The 25,590-nt window shown below is 51.7% G+C and overlaps 11 protein-coding genes across 11 annotated transcripts; 3 read left to right on the forward strand and 8 right to left on the reverse strand.

The window, feature by feature from the left end:
- Positions 1-662: 662 nt before the first annotated feature.
- On the reverse strand, positions 663-1,357 carry BDZ99DRAFT_465988 (uncharacterized protein). Its single transcript, XM_033720669.1, has one exon. It carries the CDS (start codon positions 1,340-1,342, stop codon positions 803-805), a length of 540 nt encoding a protein of 179 aa, XP_033573375.1. The 5' UTR covers positions 1,343-1,357; the 3' UTR covers positions 663-802.
- A 4,598-nt stretch (positions 1,358-5,955) lies between these two features.
- On the reverse strand, positions 5,956-7,330 carry BDZ99DRAFT_422807 (kinase-like protein; the record flags this gene model as incomplete). Its single annotated transcript, XM_033717004.1, has 3 exons — positions 7,136-7,330; positions 6,773-7,084; positions 5,956-6,722 (listed from the first exon to the last, which is right to left on the reverse strand). Coding segments are annotated over exons 1-3 (1,107 nt in total), but the record flags the coding sequence as incomplete, so codon positions are not given.
- A 295-nt stretch (positions 7,331-7,625) lies between these two features.
- Positions 7,626-9,637, forward strand: BDZ99DRAFT_523862 (uncharacterized protein; the record flags this gene model as incomplete). Its single annotated transcript, XM_033725846.1, has 3 exons — positions 7,626-7,650; positions 7,926-8,011; positions 8,084-9,637. 3 exons carry the CDS (start codon positions 7,626-7,628, stop codon positions 9,635-9,637), a joined length of 1,665 nt encoding a protein of 554 aa, XP_033573377.1.
- A 487-nt stretch (positions 9,638-10,124) lies between these two features.
- Positions 10,125-11,295, reverse strand: BDZ99DRAFT_465990 (uncharacterized protein; the record flags this gene model as incomplete). Its single annotated transcript, XM_033720670.1, has 1 exon — positions 10,125-11,295. A coding segment is annotated over exon 1 (515 nt), but the record flags the coding sequence as incomplete, so codon positions are not given.
- Positions 11,296-11,922: 627 nt separating this feature from the next.
- On the reverse strand, positions 11,923-13,952 carry BDZ99DRAFT_422811 (uncharacterized protein). The gene is made up of 3 exons (XM_033717005.1): positions 12,806-13,952; positions 12,658-12,723; positions 11,923-12,564 (listed from the first exon to the last, which is right to left on the reverse strand). The coding sequence occupies exons 1-3, from the start codon at positions 13,482-13,484 to the stop codon at positions 12,128-12,130; spliced, it is 1,182 nt and encodes a 393-aa protein (XP_033573379.1). The 5' UTR covers positions 13,485-13,952; the 3' UTR covers positions 11,923-12,127.
- An 827-nt stretch (positions 13,953-14,779) lies between these two features.
- Positions 14,780-16,294, forward strand: BDZ99DRAFT_449138 (GroES-like protein). Its single transcript, XM_033718099.1, has 3 exons — positions 14,780-15,058; positions 15,125-15,974; positions 16,031-16,294. The coding sequence occupies exons 1-3, from the start codon at positions 14,975-14,977 to the stop codon at positions 16,159-16,161; spliced, it is 1,065 nt and encodes a 354-aa protein (XP_033573380.1). The 5' UTR covers positions 14,780-14,974; the 3' UTR covers positions 16,162-16,294.
- Positions 16,295-16,517: 223 nt separating this feature from the next.
- On the forward strand, positions 16,518-17,058 carry BDZ99DRAFT_449141 (uncharacterized protein). The gene is made up of 2 exons (XM_033718100.1): positions 16,518-16,601; positions 16,682-17,058. Exons 1-2 carry the CDS (start codon positions 16,529-16,531, stop codon positions 16,936-16,938), a joined length of 330 nt encoding a protein of 109 aa, XP_033573381.1. The 5' UTR covers positions 16,518-16,528; the 3' UTR covers positions 16,939-17,058.
- Positions 17,059-18,490: 1,432 nt separating this feature from the next.
- BDZ99DRAFT_465993 (uncharacterized protein) lies at positions 18,491-19,564 on the reverse strand. The gene is made up of 2 exons (XM_033720671.1): positions 18,894-19,564; positions 18,491-18,832 (listed from the first exon to the last, which is right to left on the reverse strand). The coding sequence occupies exons 1-2, from the start codon at positions 19,302-19,304 to the stop codon at positions 18,686-18,688; spliced, it is 558 nt and encodes a 185-aa protein (XP_033573382.1). The 5' UTR covers positions 19,305-19,564; the 3' UTR covers positions 18,491-18,685.
- Positions 19,565-20,253: 689 nt separating this feature from the next.
- Positions 20,254-20,995, reverse strand: BDZ99DRAFT_479673 (acetyltransferas-like protein; the record flags this gene model as incomplete). Its single annotated transcript, XM_033722272.1, has 2 exons — positions 20,254-20,829; positions 20,879-20,995. 2 exons carry the CDS (start codon positions 20,993-20,995, stop codon positions 20,254-20,256), a joined length of 693 nt encoding a protein of 230 aa, XP_033573383.1.
- Positions 20,996-22,741: 1,746 nt separating this feature from the next.
- Positions 22,742-23,659, reverse strand: BDZ99DRAFT_465996 (ribosomal protein L22e). Its single transcript, XM_033720672.1, has 4 exons — positions 23,621-23,659; positions 23,500-23,538; positions 23,192-23,388; positions 22,742-23,106 (listed from the first exon to the last, which is right to left on the reverse strand). The coding sequence occupies exons 1-4, from the start codon at positions 23,633-23,635 to the stop codon at positions 22,980-22,982; spliced, it is 378 nt and encodes a 125-aa protein (XP_033573384.1). The 5' UTR covers positions 23,636-23,659; the 3' UTR covers positions 22,742-22,979.
- Positions 23,660-23,952: 293 nt separating this feature from the next.
- On the reverse strand, positions 23,953-25,510 carry BDZ99DRAFT_465997 (CRAL/TRIO domain-containing protein). Its single transcript, XM_033720673.1, has 3 exons — positions 25,464-25,510; positions 24,565-25,361; positions 23,953-24,486 (listed from the first exon to the last, which is right to left on the reverse strand). Exons 2-3 carry the CDS (start codon positions 25,358-25,360, stop codon positions 24,125-24,127), a joined length of 1,158 nt encoding a protein of 385 aa, XP_033573385.1. The 5' UTR covers position 25,361; positions 25,464-25,510; the 3' UTR covers positions 23,953-24,124.
- Positions 25,511-25,590: the final 80 nt, after the last annotated feature.

Genomic DNA, 25,590 nt, shown 5'->3' on the forward strand with positions numbered 1-25,590 from the left:
AGGAACGGCTGCCAAAAATAGTCAGCACGTGACCATTCATGGATGTTTCTAGAAGACCGCCGCATTTTAATCATAGCGTAAAATACAGTACATCTAATACCTCCCTACGTAAGCGCGCTAAAACCCTCATGCCAAGACACACTCCGGACCCCTTCACACGGATAAATCCGGAAAGTATGTTTCTAAGAGCCTTTTTGCCTCAAAGCTTAGAAGCATCTTCTTTCATCCTGGAACCATCAGTTCAATACTCCGAAATATGAAATTTGGGAGATAGTCATGGTGCAGCAGGGGTGTAAAGCTAATGCCGTTCCAGATGCTCTGAAAGGAACAATCGACAGTATGATCAAGAACGTCGTAATTTTTTAGCTGCACACTAGTTTCCTAGGGAGGAATGTCTGAAGAATAATAGTAGGCTAACGATAACTTGATTGGATCACGAGGGAGAGAGTAAGATGCCGAAGCAATAAATTTGTTGCGGCACCGGGGGTGTTGCGCCAGAAAGGGGGAGACGTTAGAAGTCATAATCAAGAACAAGCACCACAAACGACGAGTGCGTAGAATCTCATCTATTACGTTACCGTAGACAACAGCGAAGACGCTATTCCAACACGCAAAAGCTCAACCTCGCTTCAGCAGTACAGCCATTGCACCCATCAGGTCCATCTATCAAAACCACCATCCCGCAAGCCACCAGAGCACTCTCTCCCACCTACCCACCCATCTCAAACAAAAAATCAAGATCCAAATCCCCCGTGTCACCAAGCACCCTCCGTATCTCCTGCAGGCAACAATGCCACGCAAACTAATACAGCAGCACCCGCCGAACGTACTTCCACCACAGCCCCGCGCTAACAGCAATCTGGTCACCCATCACGTTCCTCACGGTCCGAAACAGCGTCTGCGCCACCTCCACGATCGGCTTCCCAAACTTCACCTCCCCAAAGCCCTCTTGCGCGCCCGCGAGCCCCCCAAACCGCCGCATCCAAGTCGCGAGAATGTGGTAAAGCTTGTCTGCCTCCTTCGTCCTGGCGAGCCACGCATCACGCGGCGCCCGCTCTGATAGCGGCCCCGACGATGGTGTCGGCGTCGGATACAGACGTCGTCTATGAACCGGATCTCTCCCGTTCTCGAAGCGTGTGGCGGGGCGATTGAACCGCCGCGCTACGAGTATCATGATTTGATCCAGTTCCGCAAGCGCGGCCTGGGTATCGAGGACCGTACAGCGCACACCCGGCAGCGTGTCCTGCACGCGCAGCTTCATGATCTCGCGGTCGGTGAGGTTGGCGAGGCGGCGGATGTAGGTGTGCTGCTCGAGCGTGAGATTGAACATCCGCGTCAGCATGTCTGCGTCTGTCTCAGTCTGGGCTGTGATGCGGAGGTGCGACGTACCAGGGGTGGGGATGTTTGTTCGGCAGTACGGGCAGCCTAGGCTGGTGGACAGCCAGCGGGAGATGCAAAAACAACAAAAAATGTGGCCGCAAGGTGTTTGAACGGGGTCGGTGCTGATTGCTGCAGCGGGGGGGTGGATAGAGAAGGGGAGTGCAGCGAGGAGACGGAGGTTGGGGCGGTTGAAATAGTCATCTTCGGCTTGGAGCTCTCCGAAAGGGCGGCCACAGATTTGGCAGTCGGGGTCGTCATCTGAGTTAAGAGTGGCTGGGGTTAGTGCGGAATGGAGTGCTGCGAAGAAGGGGTGGTTGAGAAGTTCTGGTGGGAAGATCATGATTCTTTTGGTTAGTTTATTCGGAAAGTTGCAAATATGGTTGCAATAGGGTGATTAAAACACTTGGTTGTATCCCCATATTTAACCATTTCAGTGTTGTTGAGTTGCGGAATCCATGAAGACAATGTGCTTTCACAAAGCTGTAAGGTTTTCACTATTAGGGTGAAAGCGCTGAACGATAGAAACATTGTGAACATGAGAAGATAACTCAACGGCTGTTGGTTCTACCAGTTGAAACTCGCAAATACAGGACGTATTGATGTCACTAACCCTTTTTTTGCTGACCGCTGTGCAGTCGAAGAGGGTGGGTTTGTAGATGAAATCGCCATGCGAATCCTATGCGCATTGAAACCGCAGGTCAAAGAAACACACTTAGCTTTCATCGTGCAAGTCCTTACATCTTCAATATATCTCTTGAAACGGTGCCCACCACGAGCTTCACGACGCCCAACTCACACCTTCAACCTTCAGCGACTGCCTGGCGTGACCCTCGATACCGCAGTATATCCGCCGAGTCACCCTCTAATAAACGGCCCAAGGGGCCCTTTGGACGCAGCAAAGTACTGGCTGCTTGGGTACTGACGCCTTCGAGAACCGCCGAAGGTTCGTCCATACCGTCCGACGCATCCACTCGAAGCACTTCAGTTTCCTCTGGCACCGTCGTAACCGGAACTCCAGAAATCCCTTCCTGCGATTGCTCAGCAGCTTGAGAAGGCATGATAGAGGCGTTTGGCGACGGTTGAGCAGGGGGAGGTGGAGCCATATACCCTTGCGATATACCGGGTTGCTGCTGCGTGACAGGCGGAGGAACATATACCTCCAACATGCCGGACCCCTGCTGAGCTTCGATATATCCCTGCTCCCCTAGCTTCTCCGTTGGGTTGAAAGCTACGTATTCACCGGTTTCATGGAATGCGGATAGGCGATTGACTAGCTCGCCCGGGAATGCGGTCAAGCATACGACGAGCGTCTGCCAGAATTGGTTCAAGATAGGGTCCGGTTGCTCGGGTAATTGACCATCGGGCCTGGGGCTCCCTCCGACAAACTTGGTGAGAACGACTTTATTATCGGTTTCCAATGCGTATTTGAGGATGTGCATGGCGCTGCGGGGTGTTAGGTCGCTAAGAGGGCCATGGAGGTCGGTTTCGATGAACGAGCATGCGCAGCCCCAGTGCTCCTTCTCCAAGACAGCGGTCCAGGCCTCCATGAGATTGTAGATGGTGGTGATATTCCTCGTGAATATAATCGCGCCGTCTCGGTTTGTCTCTTCGTAAAATTTCTCGATTCGCATGGTAGTGAAGGCCCGCAGCTTGTCTAACCTGTTGACGTCTGCGTATCGATCGAGGGTCCAGAGAAGCAGGTTCAAGGCATGCTTGAAACAGTACCAGCGAAGTAGGTTTGTAGGGCCGGTGAGTAGTTCCGCTATTATCCACACGAAGGCCAGCAATCGTCGCATCCTAGAAGCATACGCTCTTCTGGTGAAGCGAAGCTTGTTCCGAATATGTGACAGCAACGCGCGGGTATATTCCGGATTGTTTCCTTCCTCAAGGAGGTCAAAGAACGAGTTCGATTCGTTGTCGATGAGCAGGATGTCAACATCGGTGGCGAGGATCGCCTCTGCGATCATGCCATAGGCACGCGTGTCTCCAGAGGGACGGAGCAATTCGTACTGGGAAGGGACAGCAGACAGATGAAGGGGTGTTCTGCCATCGCTGGTTTTGCAGATGGCGGGTTCTTCATGCTCAAGGAGGCACTGCACGAGTTGCAGTTCGCCTTTTATCGTCGCGTAGAGAAGCGGTCTCATATCCCGGTACTTCGAATCCTCGGGGAGATACCAATGCTCAATCTCGCCTTCTTTCACAATGTTGTAGCATTCTCTTGGGAAGTATGGGTAAGGCCATTGCATCGGCGCGCTGGCATCCGCACCAGCTTTGAGGAGACGTTTCACGAACCAAAGCCTTTCCATCAGAGCATACGCTTGTCCAACGGGCGGCAGATTCTCGATAGCAATCTGTAAAGGACGCCTTCCCCAGTAATCGGGCAGATTGACGTCGGCCCCGGCTTCGAGTAGCAGTTCAAAACAGTCTGCTGGTGAACGATCAGTCGCCTCCATTCGAGCATTAACGATGATCAGCGAAAGGGCTCCGTAGCTGTCGATGGTCCTCAGCTCAGGATTGAGACCGTGGTCCAAAAATTTCTTCAAAATAGCTGCATTGTGCCGTTGTGCTTCCAAAAGAAGGGAGTTTCCTTTTGCATCATCTATTGAGACTTCCGCTTCTGGATCCGCACCCATAGATAAGAGGTATTCGACAAGGACAGGGCTTTTAAGGCTTACGGCGTGATAGAGGGGAACATTCAAATCGATGGATCCAAGATGACCGTCGCTCTCCGCTAACTTGATGATAGTGGAAGCCATTTCCGGGTTCTGCACATCGATGGCTTGCTTTAGTAGTTCCTCGTAGGATGTGTTCTGGAAGATGAAGTCTCGGCACGAGCAGGTCAGCAAGCTGACGACATCTTCGCATCTTCCATTTCCCATGGCAATATCCAAAGGCGTGAGTCCCTCCTTTGTTTTGGCAACACAATTGGCACCAGCTTCGATCAGCTTTGTGAGGCCGAAGGTGGAAGAAAACCCGCTCTCGAAGAGCACGTGAACGGGTGTCCGCCCTTGAGAATCTCGCACGTTGAGATCAGCGCCTTGTTCGATTAGCCATCCCAGAATATCGGCGTTGTAAGAGTCGATGGCAATGTTAATGGGACGAGCGTCCGAACCTGGATCGCCGTCAATCTTTGCGCCATTGCTGAGAGCAAACTTTATCAAGTCGATGCTTCTCGTTAAGTCGAAATTGGCAGAACAAGCGACCGTCGTGCAGGCTACGATAAGATCACCCAGCTCGGAGTCGCTCAGCGCAAGAGCTTCGTCGAATGACTTCATGTCAGCGATAATCTCGGCTAGATCAACGTCTGCGTAGTCAACAGCCGGTTTCAGAAACGACCACAGGCTAATGGATATCTCATGACGAATATGATGCGTCATGAGGACGTTGATAGTTTCCTGGGCAGCCTTTTTGTAGTCTTCGCCATGTATCAGGATCCGTTCCAGTGGATATGATGTGGGAAGAGCAATTACCAGCCCCCAGAGGATATATCGGTAGTCGGTAGGCGAAAGATTGAAGCGTGGGGATGCAATAGTATCGAGGAGCAGATCAAGTATCTCAGTCAAGTGCAATTTTGCCGCTACGTGAGTGGCGCTTTCGTTATGGAGGTTCTCGCGCCATGCTGCTGTTCCAGCAAGTGGATCGGCGTAGCGAGCCAACAATGCCTTGACTGCTGGCATACAGTTGGTCGCAGTAGCAAAAGCAAGCGGCGTACCCTGTAATCGAAGTGGCAGTTGCGGATCGAGGCGCTGAAAGGTAGTGACCGCTTGATCTACCTGAACTTTCGATGGATGATCAGTGACAGGGATTAGTTCGTCCTCGGTGTCTTCAGAGATCACGATGGATGGGACCTCTGAGCCCTGGATCAAACGAGAAGCTATACCGGGAATTTCCGATTCCGGGAACATGAAGAGCCAATGGAGGACGTTGCATCCCTGGGCATCGAGCCGAGAGAGATCAAGGGAGCCGTCTGCTAAGTCTAGTAGATGCCGGGTTACCTGGGTGTCGCCGAGCTTGCAGGCAAACATGAGGGCCGAGTTCCCGCTCTCATCAGTGGAGTTGGTGATTCCGCCCGGGGAGAGGTCAAACCTCTTGTAATTCCATTCGCCGAGCATCCAAGGAGAGAGCTGAGCGTCTGGTGATTCTCCCGTCAGAATCTTCCGAAAGCCATTCCGTACGCAGCTGAGATATGAGTGCATAACAGCTACCTTTTGATCAAAAAGCGGTTGGAAGCTTCCGGCTACTACAAGACCCTTGGTGGCACTAAGTTTCAGCAATTTCTGGGCCTCCGCGACGTCTCTAGTAGTCCCAAATCCAACCAGATAAGCCATTGCAGTCTGAAATGAAGCCCGAGATGCGGCGTCGGAGGTTCCAGGTTCGGAGCCAAGCTGTATACAATCCGCCAGAACTTGACGTTTGACATAGTGCGGTAAGAACCGTGCCGACCAAAATATGTCGAAATTCCAGGAGGACTTCATTGAGGCGCCGTCTTCAGAAATGGTCTGGGTAGTACTCAGTTTAGAGAACAGTGTCAAAAACGGAACGTCAGCAGTACGCTTCTCAGGGTCAATTTGGAGAGTCCTAGAAAACACTTCCGCCAAGTTGGAGACCTGCTTGGTGTCGAGACGGGTTCCTAGAATTTCCTTCGTTTCAGCGGAAGCCAACTCGGCGAATTGTGAAGAAGTTTGAACAAGGTCGTCTAGGTCGGTCGAACTCATGGTGTGGTCGCTGTTTGTAGAAGTTGCACCGCTCGTGCCGCGCGCACTATCGATTCTTTGGTGTATCAAATCGCAGCGGAAGTAAGGATTTCCGTCTCTAAAAACTTCCCAACAGAGCAAACCTAGAGACCACATGTCACATTTTCGAAAGTTGAGAGTAGGCGAGTTGGAGTGGCGAGATTGCTGTACTTCCGGCGCATTATAGACCAGTGTTCCCCCGTATCTTTGCAAATACTCTGGTGCTTCTTCGTTGTAAAGAATGCGTAGGGAGTGCCCGAAGTCTGACAATCGTGCTACCACCCCAAATCTTCTACCTTCGACGTCTGGGACTTCCGTAGCGTTGTCTGAATCTGAAGAATCGGAAATCGCGGCTGCAAGGACGTTGTCCAGTTTAAGGTCGCCATGAGCAATGCCGCTGACGTGCAAAGCATGAAGACCACGAGCAACATCCTGACAGAGGATTAACTTCTCTTCAGGTGAGATTTTATGGCTTTTCAGGAAATTTCGAAGTGTGCCGCCTGGCGCAAAATCGGTGACTAGAAAAGGGAGAGCCCCTCCTGCTTGGTGATCCCAGCCGTAGCCCATAAGGTGCAGGATATTTGGATGTTTTGCATGCCCATGCATTACCTGTTGGCGCTGTTACGATATTACTCGTCGGACACTGAGAGAATTAATACCTCAACGTCCCGTAAAATGCATCCTATCTGTCTTTGAAATCCTTGTAGGTCGCTCTTGACCGAGGGCAACTTGATCTGCTTTACCGCATACACTGCGTTCTTCCGTCGGTGGTAACATCTCCATACTTTATACGAAACACCTTCTCCAACCGGATTAGGTCCATAAGTAAAAGACGACCCTTCGAAGGTATCGAGATTAATCTGTTGGACTGAAGCGAGAAGGGACTGTAGGCTGTCGATTTTCCGGTTGGAAGGCTGAGAAAACCCGCCAACGCTTGAGAGGATCGTACGAGAGACCTGAAAAGAGCTGTACTGTACGCGTCGTTAGACGAAGCTGAAGCTGGGAGATTTCTGAAAACTTACATCCCACGATATGCCTTCTAAGGAGGCCATAGGTCTTTCATCGTACTGCACGATAGATTTACAGAAAGGCTACGTATGATGAGGGGGCACACATGGATGAGAGAGCGGGAAGGCTGAACAAGCAATGTAACGTGCGCCCAGCGTGCCCGGCGTGCCCGGCGTGCCCAGCGTGCCCAGCGTGCCCAGCGTGCCCAGCATGCCCAGCATGCCTAACTTGTGTTCGCCGAGGTCGGTTGCGCATAAATGTTGTCACACGAGTGAAGCCTTGCGAGCTGAAACTCTGCTGATGATCTAGGCTCTCGCTGCCCCTCTTCAACAATCGCCAATCTAAAAGAAGCGAGTGTCTCCGTCCTCGAAAGGCCTAAGAACAGCAGAAAGGACGACAGAAGTGCAAAAGCGACTGTTTGCTCTGGCACGCCGTCTGATTTCAGCCTGTTATTGCGCGAAGTTGACTCGAGAAATTTCGCGTTGAGACGACCCGGCTGTCAAAATGATTGATGGTTTGAGCATAGCTGGTATGTGAGATTTCAGTGACTCGTCATCAGAATTAAACTGTCTCTGGGCTTGTGCAGACTTGCGCGCTCTGGTCTGAAGGCTGGGCACAGATACCACTGCTTGAATAATACTTTGGAAGCGCGACACCGCCGTCAAGACCAGCTCCGTTACCAGAAAACCGTTCAGCGAGGAGGTTGTTCAGATCATGAACACCCCTAGCAGTGATCAATGCGTGTGCATAGACTTATGGCATGCCTCTGTAGCTACCTTACGCTCTGTAGACTGACTTGTCAAGGGCTCACAATTGCGAGCGTTGACCAGCTACTCAAACTTGGGGAGAGAACTGCTCAATTAGTTTCAGATATGAGAGCTTTTCAAGATGTGAGTCGAGTGCGCTTTTTCCGCCGTTATATAAAGCAGCATGAACTCGTCGTTTGTCTGATAGTATGCCAGGTTAACGATCAACTCCGGGGTAAAATCCAGCATGAGAATTATCGAACCGATCTCCTTCGCCGGCTCTTGTTCGACCCAGCTCCGGCCTACGGAGGCTCAACGCTATTCGAGAACTTTGATGAAGAAGGGCAGGATCATATCCGAGTATTCTTGGGGCGCGTCGTCCACACGCTTCGCGAGGCGCACGACCTGCTCGAGAAGCGCTACGGGATGCAGGATTCTTCTGGGGGAGAGTATGCAGAGAAAGGAAGGTCCGACTCTTCGTCATCTTTGACTTTGCTATCGTCATTCTGGGGTAGTATTCCTTCGATTCCGCGGACTCCAAGTCCTCGCCCGCCCCAGCGTACTCGGTCAAAAGGCCCCATGCTGCTACTGCGATGGTCCTTGCAAGATAAGAAGCGGACCGAGGAAATACTGAATGAGTGGATCGACTTGAATTCGCGAATTCGAGAAGACGTAAAAATGATGTGCCTAACGTCGTCGATCGGGCTCAATACCCAGCATCTCCGTCGTCTCGAGGTAGACGAAGACTCGAAAGAGTTGGGGTTCAATCTAGGCGCCGCCCTTCAACTATCAGCAAGCCAAGATACGTGCGAAGATATTGACTTCAGGCTGAGCGATCCAGTTTGGATGGCGGCCTTGTCAAAGTCGGTACCAATTGACGACAGCTTTGCGGCACTCGAGTACCAGGGCAAGAGGTACTTGCAAGAGACTCGAAAGTATGAAGCGGGCACAACGCCACCCCGAGAGCTCGATCAAAGAAGTAGAGAGAGAGTAAATGGACTAGCGTCCCTCCTTTCGAGGCCGAAAGAGACCGAGTTCTGTATTCCACGATGCGTTGGCTGGGAATATGTGGCAACTCAGTCACAGATAGCCTTCATTTTCGAAACTCCAGAAAGAGTATCTGCCAAACCCGTCAGCCTATTGCATCTTTTGAGATTAAAAGAAGTCCGACTATCATTGAGTCAAAGGCTTGCGCTAGCGTCAGCTTTAGCAACCTGTATATCGCAGCTACACATGGTGAAGTGGGTCCACGAGAGCTTTCGGAGCGAGAACATCCTCTTCTTCCCCGGGACGTCATCGGCAGGGAAAAGTGACTTCGGTATCGACTATTCCAAGCCTAATGTCTTGGGGTTTGCGTACTCACGCCCTGACATGGATTTTTCAGCTGGTTTGACGGACGTGTGTATGGAAAGAGACGTCTACCGCCACCCGGACCGCCAGGGTTGCCCAGCAAACGTGTTTATCAAAAGACACGACATCTATGCTCTTGGTGTTGTTCTTTTAGAGATCGGACTGTGGCAGCCGGCTATCACCCTCGAGAGCAATAATTTTAAAAATGCACGGGACCCAGTAGCCATCAAGATGCAGCTTTTGAAACACGCGTCGAGACGTTTAGGCGATAAGATGGGAGACAACTACGCCAAAGTGGTCGATGTCTGCCTTACTGGAGAGTTTGGAATCCAGAATGATACCAAAGAGGACCTGAAGTTGCAGCAAGCGTTTCATGTGCAGGTAGTAGAGGTACTCGCTCGGATGTCAAGCTGCCTTTAATGATTAGAAAGACTGGTCTCAGAATCTCAATTGCGACTGAAAACAATTGCGGCTCTCCGTTTTCGATACTCATTATCTGACGGCGACGATGCGCACTAATCGTTCAGCGGGATGCTGAGCAGATAACCTGCTGGATCGGCGAAGGCATTGAAGCTGTAGAAAGACGAGGCGCAGCGTAAGCAAGGAGGGCTTCACACCCATCGGGGCACCAATTAGGGCGGCGAGTCAATACTAGAGCCGAGAGACAGGATATGAGCGGGAGTAAAAAGATGGCGTGGTGGAGGTTGGTGATGGGATGGAGTCGTGAAAATGCGGAAAGCTTGGACCACCGCTCTGATCTTCGCATTTGACTCCACATCGGTTACTCCCCTTCTCTCATGCCACTTATTGAGCTCTTTGGGGCTGGACTGGCTACTTAGGGGTTTGCATGAAGCACCAAGCGCATAGGAAACATGACTTCCCTAAATCACAGCAAGAGAATTTCGCAATTTTTATGTAGAATTCTTCTAAGGGTCCGCTGATCAGCATCCCTCTGATAACCAACATCGATTTGAGTATGGCTAGTAGCCGTCGCAGGTCGTCCTATCAATCATACCCGCCATTCTCGTGATAGCCGTCATCTTTCTTAGTCGCCGGGTAGTCCCCGCGGCGTTCTCAATCATGGTGCCTCGCCTCCGCCTCCGGCTTCGCGTTCTCATCCATTAACCCAATATAGCATTTCATCACCCCTTTCACACACTCCATATTCACCACTATACTAGGCCCAAGGAGTGGTGGACTCCAATCGCCAACCTTCAGCCTGTCCCACTTCTGCCATGTCGACCGCTGGAACCACTGGGCAATCCAGACCATCGGCACCGCTCGGGTGATGATGCGGACGTTGTTCGGCTTCGAGGAGTCCACGCCCTGCCAAACCCGGCCTCCGTTATTCTTGGCGGCGTTAAATGTGACTCCAGGGCAAGATTCAATCTTGCCCTGCCAGTCTTTGGTCTCTTGGCCATCGGGGAATTCTTCTGACCACTCAGTCCTCATGGGCGCGGCCGGCTCGATCATGAACTTACCCGCCGCGCCCGTCATTGGAACGATGATATAATCGAACACCCACACTTGCCAGCACGTTCCGAGTTCGGCTGAAGCGTCGCCTTTTTGATGGAAGGGCTCGCGGAAGCGCATGTTGGTGAAGCGTGGTCTCAGCACCTTCCAGTAGCAGTGTGCGACCTCGTGAACGAGAATGGTGGCTAGCATGAACCAAAATCGGATTTTGTAAACCAGCTTCGCTGTGGGGAATTTGTTCTTCATCCACCAGAAGTACTGGTAATTTACTCCTATCACAGGCAGCAGCGGGCGACCCGGGAAGTTTGGTAGGTTGGAAGCCCTGGCTGGAGGCCAATCCCGGGCGGGAATGCGGCTCTTAGGATCAAACCTGGTTCGTTCAGAAGTGGTAGTTCCGTAAATATGGTTTTCCGTGCAATGACCAGGTGTCATAAAGACCAAAGTGACCTTCTGAGCCAGAATCAGAAAATTCTTTTTAACCTGCTCAATTGCCCCTCGAGTATGCTCGAAATTGTTACCCCTCAGATAGTATCTCCCAGCAGCATCACATGTCTGCGGTGTCCCAAAGGTCATATGACTCCACCAGGGCAGGAGACACTCGGTGGTGATGAGCTTCGAGGCAAGTCTAAGTGCCGGTACCATTCGATCGTAATAAAGTTCCTTACTTCCGGAGGAGCCTTCGGGCATGTGTCGGCCATCAATGCCCATCCATCGGTCTATGGCGAATATTGGATGAATGCCATTATTGAGGTCGGGCAGCGCTACATCGTCCAATTTCCATGCGCCGGATGCTCTTAGCTCGGGCCGGTGGTCTAAGAAAACTTTGTAGACAATGGCGGCCCAGTCTTGAGAAGCCATAGCGAGCGGTCGATGTATAGTGATATAGAGCTTGGGCTAGGGAGCCGTCGTTCTCAAAGAAGGAGCTAGCTTTAGTGGTGGCAGCAGCTCTGAGTGGATGTTGAAAAAGTAAAAGATATTGCATGCTGAGAACATGTCTATAATTTATAAGCCAGCTGACAGTGATGAGCACTCACTGTCACCTACAGAAAAAGGTGAAGGGAAAGTAGGGACAGCCTCAAAGACACTAGCTGGCCGCAGATGGCGACGTGCAGTCAAGACATTCACTCTTATACACGTGTATCTTCCAGAAACGTGGCAGTCCAGTCTTGAAGCTTCCTGTTGGCGGTTGTTGAAGAGCAGCCGGTTATACGAGTCAACGAGTCTAAAGTAGCAAAGAAAAGTTTCATACTGATAATTTGATTCGATGGGATGACTATTCTGCAGTGGCTCTAACAGACACGTACGTATTCCCGGCGGTCATCGAGAATATTCGAACACCTACCAGAGTAAGGGGTTCTGGGTTCTAAGGCTCCGCATTTTGGCAGTTACTTCCGCTTCCGTAATACCATCGCCTTGTTGGCTGGTGCTGGATCGAGCCTAGCTGCCGCCATTCGTCCTTCCTATAGCTGCTGCAGCCTCTTGGCACACTCGTGCAATTGCACCGGTTCGAAGCGCATTGGCGCGCGCGGATAGAGACTGAGGTTCGCCTTTATCCCGACGGGAGAGATCGGGGTGCCCTGCGGTGGCTGGGTTATACGTGTCGGCGCAGAAGGCGGGCAGCATCTTCTCTAGGCCTTCGCGTTCCCCGACCACCTCGAGGAAGAAATACTTGTACCATCCGGCTCGGTTGAGCGCGGGGATGTAGCTTGGGTAGGTGGAAGTTGGCGCTGGGAGGTTGGGCGAGATCTTGAGGGATTGAGGAAGCGGGATTTGCGAAGGTGTAAGGCGAGGCTCGTTGGGGACCATGACGTGCGGGATCCCTTCTAGTGTCCACAGTGACGCGAATGCGTGGAAATTATTGTGCATGAAGAGTCCTAACTTCTTGTTAGACTTCATTAAGTCGTGGGTCATCCGGCGGGTATGTGGGGTTTAAGTGGCGTGGTGGTTATCTGAATAGTGAGACTTACTTGCAGGCTCGTCCGCCATTTCTTGCACTTTCCAGCTTTCAAGAATCTTGGAAGCTTCGAGGAAACCTACAAGATTCAAATCAGTCAGCGTGAGTTTGAGAGGGCGATTTCGAAAACACCCTTATTCCATAGGTAATGGAAAACTTACCTGTATTCTTGGGCTCACACTTCTTGTCCAGTCCGTCAAATAGAAGATCGGCAATGACGAAAAACTCTGGAGTTGGTTGCTCTGTGCTAGGATCCACAATGCGCCAAGGACCAGTTGAGATATGAGCGGATACACTACTTGTACTAATCGCTCGACGCGGTACTGAGAATGACTGTGGTCGTGACCCGGTTGGTGCGTGATACGCCTGATATTGCTGGGGCGGTGGTGTGGGCTTTGACAGTGGGTTGACTGATGACTGTGCGTATCCCCAGTCAGCTGGAAGTTCGGCAATGAACTCAGTCGGCGGAGGCACAGAGCTCAGCGGCGGTTGAGATGTGGTAGGCTTAGATTCTATGTGAGATGGTGTGGCTTCCGGAGGTCCTCCTGATTGCTGTAAAGGAGGTGGTGAGACTTGATCAGGCGAAAACTGCGGTGGATTGATGGGAGCTATTTGATACTGATTTGCGGGGCTCATAGGAGCTGACGTCGGAGTTGGCGTCCACTGAGGTGGCTGAGTAGTGGCACTTTGAGGCACTGAAGGAGTGGGGAACCCTTGGGGTGGAGGCGTTGGGTTAAAATGGGCGGTGTTTTGTGGGATCTCGGGCGATGCAATATTTTGAGGATTTTGTTGTACGTTCATTTGTCCATTATCAGGCCATTGTTGACCCTGATTTTTCATATCTGGCGAAAATGCGGTCACGTTCTGCGGCGCCGGAGACACAGGGCTCACATTCTGGGTAGGGTTTATTCCAGGTGTAAAAGGTGTACCACTTATACTAGTTTCTTGTTGATATTGCCCTTGTGGCGGTTGCTGCGGTTGCTGCGGCGCTTGGGAAGGGCTAGGAGTCTGTTGAGGAGGGAAGTAGTTATTCGGAATAGGGGGCACATGGTTGGAAGGAGGTATAGGTGATTGCTGGGTATTTGTATATGTTGGTGATTGCCAGTCGTTAGGTTGGGCTTGCGGGGTGCTTGTCTGTGGTTGCTGCGGACTAGGTTGGTATTGGGGTGTATTCGTCTGCGGTTGGATTGGTGGAGTAGATTGATATTGTTGTGGATTGCCCTGTTGAGCTTGCGCAGGATTTTGATATTGAGTGTTTGCCTGCTGTTGTGGATAGTTCTGATACTGCTGGGCGGTTTGTGGGTTGTTCTGGTACTGTTGTGCTGGATTCGTATAGCTGCTCGACGACGACGGTTTGTTTAGCTTCTGGCCGACGGTTTTGCTCAGCTTCTGCCACGCTGGTTTCGATGTTGTCACGGCTTGGTTGAACACCTGATTGAGGGAGGCGACAGAGAACTTGGAGGAGCCATGGGACTGGGCTGGCGAAGGATTCTGGTGCGGCGCATACGTACTGCCGCCGCTGGGTGCTTGATATGGCGACGGGCTGGGCTGCTGTTGGTAGTACTGGCCGGGCTGCTGCTGTTGTTGCTGCTGCTGGCCTTGAAGTGGTCCTTGTGGCTGTCCTTGCTGTTGGGGGTATTGTGAAGGCGACACGGATGGGGGCGGGACATAGGCGCCAGGGATCGGGGCGTGAGGAAATTGGAACATGGCAGCGACAGACAATGAGTGATCACAGTAGACTAGATGAATAGAGAAGCGCAAAGATATGATTGTACGGTGCTAAGAACATGTAAAGCGAAAGAATGAGGTTGGAGAGTAGAGGGGTTCCTCAGCCTTCGGAGGATTGTAGCCCTTTGTGGAGCTTGGCAATTGTGGCTTGGGGTGGTCCGAGCAGGACGAAGACAATGGAGAAGAAAACTCGGAATTTACTGTTAGCAAACAACTCGAAGAAATGTTGAGAGGTACGAACCCCGCACACCTGACTCGAAGTTCTGTATAGACTTGTGGTGTTGAAGTCTCAAGCTCGACGTCCATCTCCGACGTCGCTTGACCTTCCTCTTTCAGCGTTGCACCTCCGCTCCCCGCAAAGTGGCTCCCCTCGTCCTAGCTTTCCACTCTCTATCATGCCACTGTCAATAGCATCGGGCGAAGGGGCGGCCGCTCTCACGTAACGTCACTTGATGCCCGGTCTGCGGAGTAGGTCGCGGCCAGCGGCGGCAGTGACGCAGCATGTCTAGTCCGCTTCCTTTTAGTATCTTCCATACCAACCAACATTCAATCTTCACACCCCTCAAGCTTTGTATTCTCCCCACAGTTGATATACGTGCAAAATGAGAGCTGCAAGATACTACGGCAAAGAAGATATACGGATAGAGCAGATTGATGAAGCTCCGTGTGGAGAAGGCCAGGTTCGCGTAAGTACAAACCACAGCATTGCCAGAGCATCCGTGTTGTCTAGTCTAACAACTTGCGTACTCCAGATAGCCCCAGCATTCGTCGGCATCTGTGGGACAGATCTTCACGAGTATCTCGGAGGCCCAACCTTTGCGCCCACTTCTCCCCATCCTGTCACGGGTGATACTATCCCCATTACATTCGGCCACGAGTTCTCCGGCGTGGTAAAAGAAATCGGGAAAGGCGTGAAGGGGTTTCAAGTAGGACAAAATGTGGCTGTACAACCCACAATATACTGTCGGACCTGCCAGGCATGCACGCGAGGTGTCGAAAATGCTTGTTACAGGGGGGGCTTCATTGGCCTCAGTGGCGGAGGAGGTGGACTCAGTGATTCCGTGGTCGTTCCAGTGGATACATTGTTTCCCCTGCCATCGAATGTTTCTCTCGATATTGGCGCCCTCGTCGAACCGCTGTCAGTAGCGTGGCATGCCATCTCTGCAGCCCCAATCACCCCGGACTCCACCGTACTGGTACTCGGGGGAGGGCCGATAGGATTGGCCGTCGTGCAGTGTCTGTCCGCTTTGAAGACGAAGAAAATCATCGTGAGTGAGGTGTCGTCGTCCCGGCAGGCCTTCGCCGGCCAGTTCGGAGCTCACCACGTTCTCAACCCGAAGACATACGACCTCGTCGCCATGAGTAAGGAGTTGAGTGGAGCCGACGGTCCAGACGTCGTTTTTGACTGTGCTGGGGTTCCAGCGAGCATTGCAACAGCTACTCAGGCGGTGAGGGTCCGTGGAACAATCGTCAACGTGGCCATCTGGGAGAAGGCGATTCCATTCCAGCCAAATAATCTTGTTTTTCGTGAAGCTATTTACAAGGCTGTCTTGGGCTACCAGAGGAAGGATTTCCAGGCTGTCATTGATCATATTGCGAATGGTACGTTACGCTCATTTCGATATTACAACTACAGATAGACTAACGTATAGATACAGGGACGCTGAAGCCAGAACGCATGATCACTAGCAAGATCAAGCTTGAAGACCTAGTGGAGAAGGGCTTCTTACCTCTGATAAATAACAAGGAGAAGCATGTCAAAATTTTGGTAGACCTCAGCGCAAAATAGCCATCTTCAGATATTTGGGATATGCACTTAACCCAGAGGATAGGTAGTCTAGGTGAGAGACTATATTGAAGTACTCTTCCCATTGCATACAGCTCGCCTACTGTCGCAAAATTCATCCTCTTTATCGTCTTGCAATTCTCCCTAAATATTCAAAAACACGAGTCGACGGTACGGGCAAATTGCCACTCGTCTGACTCGTATGGACATTGTGAATTGTGACTGTGCGGCGACCCCGGGTGCCTAGCCATTTTCGCATCAGGCCTCTTAGCCTTTTCTTTCTCTCAATACCCACTGCAGCCTAAGCCCATCTCAATTCCACATTCCCACATCAGCTTTTGCCCCATGGGTACAAACTAAAATCGAAGTCATGGAAATCGACGGCCCTGCGCCTAATGTTCCGCCCAACACTGGCGCCGAAATACAGATAATCGTCAAAACGCGTACGTACCATATTTTTTTTTTTTCCAATTTACTACCCCTCAATCACACCAAGCGGGGAACCTAACTCCCCTTTGAGTAGGCGGCAGGCGAATCCCAATACAAACGCAGTCGTCGGCAACCGTTGAGGACATCAAAATATGCATCCAGGATAAAGAAGGCCGCTACACTCAAATACCGTGTTTGGTATTTCGGGGGCAGAGGCTAGAGATTGGCAGGACTATGTCGAGTTATGGCGTTCAACAAGATTCCATCTTGCACGTGGTTTGGATCCATCCCAGATTTGAATCGATCACATTGCCGGATGGCACCGAAGCAGAACACCAACTTGAGCAATGAAGAAAGAAAATGGTGTTTGCACGGCTACAGACTATCAACCGAGTTTCTTCTAAATCTAATTCCAACTTCGCACCTTGTTGCTGGGTGTTTCCATGCACCTCATCCGCCCTGTTTGTAGATGATTGTCTTTTTGGCTGTTTGTAGCCATGGGTTATATGGCTAGCTAGGTGGTATCTCCAGCATCATCTAAGTTCGTTCATTAACACCCCCATTCAGCTATCAACAGTGCTGCTTATTGAAGTCTCGAGAATATGGAGGTCGGCGTCGCTGCATCCATCATCCAATTAGTCAGTACAGGGTTCAAGATATCAGTCAAGCTGTCCGCCTTTGCCGAGATTGTACGAGACGCCGAGAATACCGTAACGCAAATCAGCGTCCCGTAACGCAAATCAGCGTCGACATTTCTGTGACCCGTGGGATCCTGTAAGGACTAGGTATCTAGCCACGAAGCAAGCGCTTACTCTGTCTCTCAGGTCCCAGCTAGCAGAGCTCATTCAGCCCAACCCGGCTAGCCCAGCGCATAGTCTATTGAGCAAGGAAGGATCAAAGCAAAGCTGTTGAAGCACTACATACAGTGGTAGAACAGTGTACACAAGACTATGGCAATACGCTGCGGGAAGTAAATGCCAAGCGAGGCGCAAAGATTGAGGTCAAGAAAGGGAAGCTGGTTCTGGTGGTGCCAAAATTGACATCGCATCGTGATCTTGGAAAGACTGCTGAAGCACCCCATGCAGTGGCAGAACACTGCAATCATGGTTATGATGACGCCCTGTATGAAGTAACCAACAAGTGCATCGAACACCTAGAGCGTTTCCACCGAAGGCCGGATACGGTGTTGAGGTAAATGACATTACATCTTCGTTTTCTTAACTCCATCGAAGCGCTACGTGCAGTGGCAAAGCACTGTGAACAGGTTTGTAGCGACTGCTCTTGTATGATGTGTATGTCAAATGAGACGCAAAATTGAGTCTTTTGAATATGAGGCCGATTCAGGTGGTATCGAGTTTGACATCGCATCGTGATTTCCCAGTCCACTGAAGCACCACATGCAGTGGCAGAACAATGTGCGCAGGGCTATGACAACGCTCTGTACGGAGAGTCAGCCATGAGTATGACGAAGAGACTGAGCGCTCGAAGACCCTTGAACCGCCTTGCTACTGACCTGTGTACACACGGCTGCCATCGCTTGAGGTGCCTCGATCCGTTTTCTGACATCCAAACTAGACAGAAATCCATCGTTTTGAGCCACTCGAAAGTTGGTCGGGCCGCCTCAGGCCGTCGCAAAAGGGTGTACGATGCGCCTGTCGAACGTTCAAAGACCCTTGAACCGCCTCGTCACCGACCTATATATACACGGCTGCCGCCGTTTAAGGTGCCTCAATGCGTTCTCCCAAATCCAAATGAGACCAATATCCATCCTTTTGACCTCCCAGAAAGCTCGTCGAGCCACCTCAGGCGATGGCAAAAGAGGCCCATCGAGCGTTTAGAAGAAGGTCCGAATCAGGCCCTGCCGAACTTGACATCGCGTCGCGAGTTCCGAAAGTCCGTTGGAGGACCACAGACAGCGGCAAAGACATGCACACAAGCAAATGACACAGCATTGCAAATCAGAGTAGTCAAAGCAAAAAAAGAAATGTCATTGGAAAAAGAGAAGCTATTCCGGCTACAAAAGCATGCCAACTCAATTTAGCTCAACTCCTTCTATCCCTCTGACGATGTGTGGAGGCCGGTGGTTTGAAATGACAGCTCAGATTTCATCGTGCTCCACGGGCAGGTCCAGCGGTGTGAACGAGTGGAAGATCTTGTCACAGGGGTATCGACAGCATTGTTTGCCAGCCTCCTGATGGGCGCAATAATAGGTTAGGTCGGCTCCTTCCAGGCAGGGGGGCCCATCCTGTAAATGTAAAAGTTAGCCTGAACTCTGGCAGTACAGTATGATTGCGCATGTGACATACCCCTTTAGGCTCACAATGTACAAGAGAAAAAATGGATGCCGGGAGGCCTCCCAAAGAACTGATTCGCTTGACTGTCTTGAACTCGTTCTTGATGGCCTCGTCACCGTTCATCCCGGCATCACACGCGAAATCCGCGATGGCCTCAAGCGCGGATTCCACTATGCTTTTGTGATAGTTGAGGGACTCGTGATAGGTGAAAATGGAAGAGATCTTCTGATGCGCATGGAACAATCTGTCCTTCACTTCCGCCGCCTGCCGTAGAGTCCGGAGTTCGTCGCCACCAGGGGCATCTGCGACTTCCCTGAGAGCAACCCAAGCCCTGATGGCTTTGACGTTTAGATCATCCCCTTTTTTGGCGGCCATGGTGATTGCGGCAGAGGTCAAGGCGAGGAGGATGTAGGTGGTCTTCATGGTGGGGCTAGGATGGCGATGGGGAAACGAGATGGAGTAGATGGAGTAACGAGATGCAATAGACGATCGATGGACGATGAATCGATGAATGGACCGATGGACGATGGACGATGGACGATGGATGATGGGTGACTGATGGATGATTGATGGAAGTTGGGGGATTGTTGATGGATGGATGGAGGAAGAGGGAAGATGGCAGCTTAAATAGTTGCAGCCGGCTCCGTTCGCCGCTTTCCTCCCGGGTGGCAGCTCCTCACTTGGATGGCACTCGTGGAAGGCCCTGCTAGAGAAATAGTGAGAAGACGGGCACAAATCGGCCGGCGAGGAAGCAGCCATGTGTGTCTCGCCAGGCCCTCCTCCAATTCCTTCGCGATGAAGCTTGCACTCGCCGCCGTCTGACGTGACTCAACGAGTCTACCGAGGGCTCAAAAGGATGGATTTCTATCTCGTTCATGGCGTTGACACCATGTCGAGGCAGCCATGACAGTGGTAAGCCAATGTACATGGGCCGAGCAAAAGCCTGTTGACAATTGCTACTGCCCAGATCAAGAGTACGCTAGGGCAGCTCCGATACCGGCGACGCCCACTATCAGCAGGTCCACTGCAAATGTGTGTAGCATGTGATAGAAAATACTCATATTGACGGAAGCTGCCCCGTGTACTTGGGAGTGTGAGAGAAGGTGAGGGTTGCGAACGGGAAAGAAGGGTCCGAGCGAATTTGCAAGGCCTAGAGACCAACAAATTGTGGAAAGGGAAGAGAGAACGGGCTAGCATTTGCCTTCCATTCTAATGAGAAAGTGAGATATTTTATGATGCCTTATCTGATGTACCAGCAGAAAGTCCGAGGCTCTCACCGAAGTGCCCTGGGTGACGGGAGAGAAAGCGCCTAGCAATCGTTCAAGGTCATTTGAAACTGGAACTCCTATCAATGATTGCAGCGCTGCTTCAATCATGCAGCCGGCGTTTGTGGCTCCCTCATCATGCAATACAGAGTGATCTTAGCATTCTTGTCCTCTCCCTCCTGACAATCCATCTCCTTGACCAGCTTGAAGCCGAACCTCTCGTAGATGGCCACGTTTGGCACATCCCGACTGCTCTCCAGGTAGCACCAGACCCCTTCTTCGTCGGCCTGCTGCAGCACTACCTCCATGAGCGCCCTCCCAACTCCCCTGCCCTGCGCCTCTGGCAATACCGTCACAATGTTGCAGAAGTAGTATCCCTTGTCGCTTGTCCACAGTACGTCCTGGGCCTTGGCCTGCTGCTCCTTCCAGATCCAATACCGAGCGGTCGAGAGCCCTCCACGCCCGTACCAGAGATTCATCCGGATCTGCGCGAACCACAGCTGCCAGCTGCTGAAGTATTCGGACCAGGATTGAGGCTGGGAGGGGGGATGTGGAGCAAGCCACATAGCGGTACCGAGGATCCTCTCCGGTTCGGCAGGGTCGCGGGCTACGTAGAAGAGACCATGCTTGACGCCCCAGCGGCAGCGGAGACCGAGGGAGACGCGGTTTCGTGTTGGCGAGAACTGGAAGAGATTAGCGGAGATCCTGGACGTATAAAAGATGGATTTCTACCTTTGAGCGGTCTGGATAGACCCACTTGTTGTAGGGGTCCTCAGCGAAGGCTTGCTGGATTGTGTCGATGGCGCCGTCGATGTCGGCTTCCGTGATTCTGTTCACCGTGATCGCCATGTTGGAGGCTGAGACCGATCGTGCTCGAGGTTTCGATGTTTGACTTGGATGAAAGAGCGGAGGCGGGCTTCATGGAGGCATAAGGAGGTCGGGGAGAGGACCAGCTGCAGCTACTGAAGCAGGAAAGCTGCAAGGCATGTCGTGTGGGGGAAAGCTGTGGAGCTGCAAACACAGGGACACCCACGATGCAGATAGGCGATAATGCTCGGTGACGCTAACATCGAATGAGAAGTCGTAGCCGATTGACGTTCCTTTGAAGTATTATCTGCGCTTTTGGACTTTCATTGACGTTCGGGGAGCTTCTGCCTTCTCATTACTGCCACATTGCTAGGTGTGATAGTTGAGGAACGTGTCCCGATTTGCACGCTCTGGCAATGACATCACGAAGTGAAGCATTGAAGTACCCTAATAGCCTGAAGGACAGTATGTGTGAAAGATCAAAGCTCAAGAAGGACTTGGTGTCTGATACATACATCCGACGGATCATCGTCCTTTCTAAGTGTGCAAATGCTCTATATCGGACTGACAAGTCCTATTCGCTTCTCAGAAAATACAAGTCTATTTACATGCATATCTCCAACAAGCAAGAAGTTGGACGAATTCAAACCAATTTCTTCTCCGTCACAGGCACTCGAAAGCAAGGCGGCATCTTCCACTCTGTCAACTGACCTCGTCTCAGGCGTGAGGTAATCACGTGCACAACTGCCAGCTGTCATTGGCTAGCGTCGCTGAGTCATCTAGCGCCTTGGCAGAAATCAAGTACTTAGTCTCCCTCGCCCTCTGAACCTTTCCGCTCAGCATACTTGTAAGCCTCCTCTCCCACCACTCCTTGCTTGACCATCACAGCTAACAAATTCTTTTCTAGACCTTGTTGGGATGGCTGAGCTCATGAATTCGGTCCATCTGGCAGACTGTCCTGCATTGCACAGCGCGGCGACGGGCTGTCATGAATCTCCTTCGGGGGCTTCACTGGCGTAATTTTTGCTGGTCCGCTCTTTTGAGCATCACTTTTCATTGATTGACTCTGCCTTGTGCGGGTGATTGAAGAAGAGCTTCGTGTGTTTCTTGATGGCGATGATGGAGTTGGTCCTCACTCTGGCTGTGGGAAATTTGCGTGATGAGGCGGCAGCCTAGGGCAGTGTTGACACGTATCTAGATGCCGCGCCGTAACCTTGATGGCATTATTGGCATCAAGAGCATCTCACCAGGTGTTAGGTCTCTCTTGCGCTATCCTCATTTAGCGTCCATTCCAAGGTTGCTGGCTTGATGCCCGCCGTGAGAGCAATCGGCCATCAACGACTGCGATTACCCGCTGCCATCAAAGAACGAGGGCTGACCATCTCACATCATCTCTAGGACCTGTTGAGCATCTCCGCAATGCATCGAGGCCCGCCTAATGTCTCCATCTGCACGCCGATTCAAGCTTCCTCCATCGATGGTGTCGGCGGGGTCGCCTGCTCTCCAACGGCCACGGCCGCGATTCCGACCTCCAGCGACCATCTCCCATCTTCGTTCGACTGCCTCATCACGTAGCTCATAGCTCTGCATCTGGACCCTAGACTCGAAACTGGTGGGTACCGATTTGGCCGCATTGGCACATTGGAGGGTAAAACGCGGGATACCATGTTTCCGGCCACACATACTTTTGATAGAAGCCCCTGGTCTTTGCGATAGGAAACCTTGAGATTGAGCAGCACATCACATTTAGGACGAAAAGATGCATGTATGGAGCTATGCTCATGACCATAGCCAGACAGTGCAGGGCGAAGCTGTCTATTACTTCAGAGAGTATCATACATTTGTGAACAATATCAAGAGCAATTTCACGCAATTCAGCTACATTGTTGCATCCGTTTCACGCTTTCCAAATTTCGCAATGAAGGTGATGGGGGCGCATACATGCAGAGTATATTTGCACTACGCTACCCAAGAGATCCTTTCCCCTCTTCACTCTCTACCCATCCCACCCCATAGATCCGACACTCTAATCCTCATCCTCATCAGCCTCGTCGTTGACGACGTTGAAGAAGCGGAGCTCGTAGACGCCCTTGGAGGTCGACACGACGCGGAGCCAGTCACGGAGCTGCTGCTTCTTGAGGAACTTCTTCGTCCTGCAACTCATTATCAGCACCGATCCCAGCTGCCATCCTAACTCGATTGTCCTAGGCGAATATGGTATAGAGCGGGGCAACCTACAAATACTTCAGGTAGCGGCCGGAGAACTCCTGGTGCGCAATAACCTCGATCTTGCCATCGCCCTGCTGCGAGATCTGGATCGTGTCGCCGAGGTTGCCGGTGCGGCCGTCGACCTTTATGCGGTCGTGGAGGAACTTCTCGAAGGCGGTGACGTCGAAGATCTTGTCGTTCGCCGGTTGGGAGGCGTTGATGATGAACTGGTACACGCAAATCGTCAGCCTTAATCCCAATTTCAATCGCATTTTGAAAACCTCTCGGGTCAAGTATCCAGGGCATAGAGCGGAAATGTATCAGAGGAATGTACGTACCTTCTTGGTGACCTTCGTTCCCTTCTTCGAGGCGGATTTCTGCGATGCACACTTAGCCTACTGTTCTATGCGGGTCTCGCCATGAAGGGGAGACCGGCGGACAGCAAAGCGGTGTACATACTGTTGCTGGTGCCATTTTGGATGATTTGTGGGAGGGTCGCAAAGAGGTGGATATCCTGCGATTGAAGAGCGTGTGGTGGGTTGGGTGCTTGGATGAGAGATTCGAGGTCCGCCTTTTTTTGAAAGTGGGCGCTAGCGTGCTTTGGGTTAGCTCGCGCCAAGATTTCGGCCAGTGAAAGCATTTTGCGTTTTGTTGGATCCCAGATCTTTCTGAGAGCCCTGGAGCGTTGATATTGGGAATAGAAATCTCATGAGGACTACAACCTGGCGGATCTCCATTAGTAGAGAGAGACACGAGAAGAATGCGATGCGCGCGCAAATTTCAAACTCATTGCTATTGCAATCACCATATCTATTATCGTATATCTACTGGTACCTAAAAGTCTGACGGAATCTATGGTCCAGAAATGAAGTGGTATTAAATGAAACGCCCAAGCTAGCTCAAGGAAAAATATACGACGTAGACCTAAAACCTGAGCGACGTGCTAAACAGTCCCGCAGAATTCTATGGCTTGACTGGCTCCTCTGCCTTTACCTCCTCAGCAGGAGCAGGAGCAGGAATGGCAACAGCCGTAATAGGTGCACTCCCCTCGCCTCCTTTCAGATAGTCCTCGCTCTCGCCAATCTTCTTCCCCGCGCTCACCCACCGCTCCTTGTACTCCTTGCGCTTCTGGTCGCAAATGGCATTGAGTGCCGGCCAGTAAACGTCGTGGTCGTAGGTGAAATCAACCTCGCCACCAGAGTTCTTGATAAGTTGCGTGGCCGGAACGTGGTCGGTAAGCGGCTCGTTGAATTTCATTTTGGTCTTGGTAAGGGGGTCGATGAAAGGCGAGATGAGTTTGAAGAAGGCGGTGACATACCAGGGGACTGTTTGTGTTAGTTCATGTTTGTAGAAGTTCTAGAGGGGCATTCAAGAACTAGAAGCGAGATCGAGGTGGTACTCACGGTGGGAAATGAGCGCTCTCCCTAGCCTCTCTGGGTAATGATTTTGCAAGATGTTCAGGACTTGCTTTCCTGTTGCTACGCTCGGGTTGCTGCTGGCAGAGCTCTCTTTGAAGTTGATCAGCAGCGCCAGAGTCTCTTGTCCTGGAGGATTGAGCTCAATCACTCTCTCGAGCATGTACACCAGATGCTGAACCTGCCGCTCGCTCTGCTTGGTGTTCTGCTTGTTTGGATTCAGATACAGACACGCACGTCCCTCGTTGTCGTACCCGTAGATGACCTGCTTCCCGGTAGCATTCTCTGGGGATATGTACTCGGCTGTGAAGCCCTCGACTCCGTATTCGCGTCGCCAGACTATAGTTTCGAGGAGCCGTTTTGAGGTATGGGGGACCTGCCATTTCGTGGCTCGAAGGTATCGCAGGATGCATTCCCGCGTCAGCCAAAGCTGCTCGTTCTCTGTAATTGGCGCAGTAGGCGCGTTCTTGGCTGAAGTGTTGGGGATCTCGGTCCATGCGGCGACGGTAGCAAGGACTTCATCGTACTTGATCTGCTCCTCGGCTGTGAGTTCAGGGCGCGGGGATGGTTTGCAGCCCGGTAGAGGGCTTGAAGGTGGTGTCTTTGCAGGCCCAACGGGGGCGGCTGGTACGGAAGGCTCTACGACGGACTTTGAATCGATGGAACTGGCGGGTCTATCTGAGGACGCATCGCCAGCCTTGGTGGTGTCTGGGCTGAGGAGGGCTTTTTCGTTTATAGGCTCCGCTGCAGGAGCAATTACTGGATCTGCAACTTGAATGGCCATTCTGCGATGCTTGGAATCAATTGCGAGTTCGGCGGAGGGACGTTGGAAGCTTTCAAGAAGCGGTGACGGATCTCGGGGGTGAGATAAGACTGGGGCGTCACACTTTGGATGAATCTACCTAACTATGTGAGGTGTTTTACGGAACAGCAAGACCGTATGCTAATGCGAACTAATGAGACAATCGATCAGGTCAGGAACTCGAGGCTGGCATCAATTTTGTAGCATCTGAA

The sequence above is a fragment of the Mytilinidion resinicola genome (assembly GCF_010093595.1).
Source record: "Mytilinidion resinicola strain CBS 304.34 unplaced genomic scaffold BDZ99scaffold_16, whole genome shotgun sequence".
Taxonomy (NCBI): domain Eukaryota; kingdom Fungi; phylum Ascomycota; class Dothideomycetes; order Mytilinidiales; family Mytilinidiaceae; genus Mytilinidion; species Mytilinidion resinicola.